Here is a 200-nt window from a genome sequence, read left to right as displayed (position 1 = left end):
GCGTGCGTGACCGCCGAGCCGCTGCCCTCGTAGTCGAACACAAGCAGGGAATCGTAGGGGGGGGCCGTGGGGTCCGTGTCGGCCGCCTTCAGGTTCTGGGGGGGCAGAGGGGTCAGCACTCGTCCCCTCTAGGTTGGGGACACCACCAGCTGGGGGGTGCCCCAACGGTGCCTGCATGGGTGGGGGCTTCACCCCCCCCG

At 71.0% G+C, this 200-nt stretch overlaps 1 protein-coding gene across 1 annotated transcript in view; it reads right to left on the bottom strand.

Moving 5' to 3' along the window:
• Positions 1-11: 11 nt before the first annotated feature.
• Positions 12-200, bottom strand: part of LOC104081501 (cadherin-1-like) — a gene marked incomplete at its 3' end in the record, with an annotated part of 1,447 nt that continues 1,258 nt past the window's right edge. Inside the window, exon 3 of the mRNA XM_009584276.1 lies at positions 12-128. Within this exon, the coding sequence (XP_009582571.1) occupies positions 12-128 (117 nt within the window). The remainder of the gene's footprint in view (positions 129-200) is intronic.

This window comes from Fulmarus glacialis, unplaced genomic scaffold (assembly GCF_000690835.1).
Source record: "Fulmarus glacialis isolate BGI_N327 unplaced genomic scaffold, ASM69083v1 scaffold26678, whole genome shotgun sequence".
In the NCBI taxonomy this organism is placed as follows: Eukaryota; Metazoa; Chordata; class Aves; order Procellariiformes; family Procellariidae; genus Fulmarus; species Fulmarus glacialis.
Note: the sequence above shows the minus strand (reverse complement) of the source record. Positions and strands in the feature narration are given on the sequence as shown.